This window comes from Euphorbia lathyris, chromosome 5, assembly GCF_963576675.1.
Source record: "Euphorbia lathyris chromosome 5, ddEupLath1.1, whole genome shotgun sequence".
NCBI lineage: Eukaryota > Viridiplantae > Streptophyta > Magnoliopsida > Malpighiales > Euphorbiaceae > Euphorbia > Euphorbia lathyris.
In genome coordinates, this window is record NC_088914.1 from 38,485,972 (window position 1) to 38,489,955 (window position 3,984).

General features: G+C 36.4%; 1 protein-coding gene across 1 annotated transcript; it reads left to right on the plus strand.

Moving 5' to 3' along the window:
• Positions 1–817: 817 nt before the first annotated feature.
• On the plus strand, positions 818–2,996 carry LOC136230436 (F-box protein At3g07870-like). The gene has a single exon (XM_066019499.1). The coding sequence runs from the start codon at positions 1,844–1,846 to the stop codon at positions 2,816–2,818; it is 975 nt and encodes a 324-aa protein (XP_065875571.1). The 5' UTR covers positions 818–1,843; the 3' UTR covers positions 2,819–2,996.
• Positions 2,997–3,984: the final 988 nt, after the last annotated feature.

The window sequence follows — 3,984 nt, forward strand, 5'->3', positions numbered from 1 at the left end:
TAATTTTCTCTATGTTTTACTCTACCAAAAATGAAAGGCTTATGTTAATTTTCCTTTTTCTTGTTCAAATATGAATACTCTATTCTCATTTACAAAATAATTGGGGTATCAATCGAATTGAGGCTGCCTATATGAACAACAGTTTTAAAGCAAGCTGGCAGACCTCTTTCTGTAGCAATCTCTTTTAAACTTTCATTTTTGACATCATATGAAATCAGACTTGTGCTTCCATTCTGTAGCAATATATCACCATTTTGAAGCATGCATAAAACTCGTGCTTTCGACAAATTGACCTTTAGGTTTGGATTCCTGTAAGGAAAGTCTGTTGGCAAAGCATATCCAATCGTGAAATCCTTAACCCATGACTCCTGCACACCATACTCTTTCATTACCCAAATATCAAGTAGTCGCCAACCTCGAACAATCCCACAAAGACAACCTCTTAAAATCACCAAATGAGTACAAAATACAGCAAACCTTTTGTAACTCGGATTCGGAACCTCCCTGAATTGTTCATCGTCCATGTCGAAAGAGATGATTTTAATACGCGCCTGATGTCCTCTCCGGTGACTCCGGTAACTCAACCAATGAAGTCTTCCATTAACAAGTACATTTGACGCCTCACCTCTGATTTGGTGAGTTGTTTTCCCTTTGTTTCTCCACACATTGTTTCCATTTTTAACTGTCAAAACTTCCACCTCCGATTCTTCGGGAGGTTGTCTAGGTAGTACATGTGTTGTGTAATAAGTGATTCTAACAACCTTGTATTCCTTTGTTACTGAGCTGAAACCGAATCCGATTGCCACTCGTTGTTGGGTCGGAAACTGTTTGGGTTTGGGAAGGGGAATGTAAACGGTCGTAAAAGGATTGAAAATGTAAAATGGATCCCATAAGCATACAAGACATTGCAAGAACCTGCGACGGAGAACTGAGGAATCATGGGCACAGAGAGTCTAGTCATTAAGTGATTATGAGCAGAAAAATGCAGAGAAAAAAGATGGTTTTGGATGTCGTGAAGGAGAAGACATGGGTTATAATCGGGTGTGCGTGAGAATTGCATGGAAGCGAGAAGTGGGTCTTGTGCTAAGCTACGCCAAGAACTGCACACCCACTTTGTTCGTAATAAAGATTCTATTGGTAGTCTTGAAATTATATCAACTTTAATCTCTCGGGGAAGGTTATTTATGGTGGTGGTTATTGTATTTCGTGCTTGTTTTAAGGTATTTTCTTCTTTGTGATTCATGACAATGGGGGATTATGAGATTGGAATGAAGAAAACTAATTACAAGAGATGATTCTATATTAGATGGAAAGTTTTTGTTTTTTTTTTTGTTTCAGCAACACAACATATGAAACAAGGAAAGGTTTTGATATCATCTATAAGTAATGCTTTATTATAAAAGCTGTCTTCCTTCCTTCCTTCCTTTTATCGATTATAATGATGTTAAGCTTAAGGTCGCATCCTATTTCATTTGACATCTTCTCACATTATTTTAATATTTTAACATGATAAAAATTTCAAATAATAGCTGGACACCAAAACTTTCTTACAACTTGATTCACAAACTAATCCATGTTATCAATACATCATCTTTCTGTTTAATCAATTGACCTTTTACTTTCAGCTGACGTGGTTTTTTTTTTTTTTTTTTTTTTATGTCTACTTCCATGAAATTCATGTTTATCCAATTACTTGGAATTATTCTGATTTAAGCTTCCAAGGGTTTTCAAAAATATCAATATTTAACTTGTGGTGATTGAAACAAAAAAAAAAAAAACTAAAAGTTAATTTAAAAAATAAAATATTAATTAAACATAGAAATTGAATAAAAACTCAGAATTAATGCCAAGCAAAACATCAAGGAAGATGGCTGAAACTGATCCATCTCTACTCTTGGTCTCTGGAAACTCACTCCATTTCTTCTGTTGTTCTACTAATGATATCCAAACACTTACTAGAATTGGTCTTCCTCCTGAGTTGTTTGTAGCAGGTTCTTGTAATGGATTGTTATGCTTGTGGGATTCACTTTATCAATATCAACCTTTCATATTTAATCCTTTTACTAGTGATTTCTTAGAGCTTCCCAAACCCAAACAATTTCACTCCCAACACCGAGTTGCATCCGGACTTGGCTTCCATTCATTCAAAAATTACTACAAGGTTGTCAGAATCGTGTATTATCGAACTAATCAAGTTCAAGATGCAAACATACCTTTGCCAGAAGCTGAGATTCAAGTTTTAACAATCGGAGATGGCATCTCCACCTGGCGAAACAAAGGGAAAACACCATACCAAGTTCTAGGACGGCCGTCTAATGTTATTGTTCAGGAAAAACTTCATTGGTTGACTTGTAAGTACAGAAACAATTCGGTTAGAAAAATCATATGTTTCGATTTGGCAGATGAGCAATTACGAGAGGTTCCATCTCCTCGTGTGGGAATGTTTGGCAGGCGTTGCACAAATCTGGTAAGTCTAAGAGGTTGTCTTTCTGGGATTGTTCAAGGTTACAGGTGCCTTTACATATGGGCTATGAAAGAGTACGGAGTCCAGGATTCTTGGATAAAAGAATATACTATATCAACCAACAACCCACACTTGAATCCATGTTTTCCTTTTAATTGGACTCAACTTAGAGTTTTATGCCTTGTTAAAAATGGTGAGATTCTGCTACAATACAGATGCAAGTATCTTGTTGCTTTTGATCCTAATTCTGGGTTGTTAAGGAAACTTGAAGTTCCTGGCTTGCCACAAGACTTTAATGCACTTGTTCATATTGGTAGCTTCAATTGGCCTTGGATGGATACACACTCCAATTAATATGTAAAGAAACAAAAATTGTAATACGCATAGTAAAGTTACAAACTTTTTTTTCTTTCTTTTTATGATTATTCATGTTTACAAGCTAATGTTCATATATATGGAACCATAAAATTTACTACAATATTTAAACACTGTTTTGATGAGTTATTGTATTGTATTGATCCTTCCGAAATATTATAATCTATACCGGGAGCAGTTATTTGAATATACTCTAGCGGTCAAGTATTTAGTATGACTATAAAGAATTAATGAGAGAAATAGGAAAGGAGTGATTGGATCCCTACATGAGTTTTAACCGTTGGTATTTATAGACTTTGGATGATGGTGGAATATCCTTAATACCCCTAATCAGACCCAGTTGGATGTGAGTGGATCCAGTTTACCCATAGGGCCTGGTGGGTTATGCTTTTAGGTGAAACTCGATCTACTTCTTCATTGGACCTGACGAGTTTGGACTCATTTGCCACATGAAGAAGTCCTTTCCCTCATTTTCTTTGAGTGTAAACAGTTGATGTGAACCGCTTGTTGTTGTTGCCGGAAGGTGGACAATGGGGGAGGGAGTTAGAGCTATCATCAAGGAGTGCGAGTGCTGTGAGTTGATGTCGGGAGTACAAGGTATTTAATTGGCATCGATGGGTAAAATGTGTAATGAATTGGTATCACTGGTTACATGTTCATTGGAGCTAGAGTATTTGGAATATGTGTCAAATGAGGTTGGGTGAGCCAAAAGGTACATTGATCCCATTGAGGCATGCCTACTTTTTTTATTTTAATAAACACAAGGACAACGCTATTACGACAGGTAATTATGGAGGTGCCGTTTGGACTTTAGAATGTATTGGAAAAATAAAGCTTATTTCCAAACTTCTCAAACATTTGTTTCCCTTTCTCTTTGAGTTTCCTCTTAATTTTGCCTAATATTTATTTTTAATTTTGCCAGAAACTTTTGTGACGATTATCTGGTGGTTATGGATATGGCATTGTCTGAGAGTTTTTGATTCGTCGTATGCACCTCGCCGGACCATTACAAGTTTTTAAAAGAACAGATAAAGGGGTTTAAAATCGCTTTAGAGTCTGATCACTGTCTCGGCACCAGGGGACGCTCCGATATTCTGATTAGTTGGAGTAAACCAAATCCAGGTTGGGTAAAATGCAACTGTGAA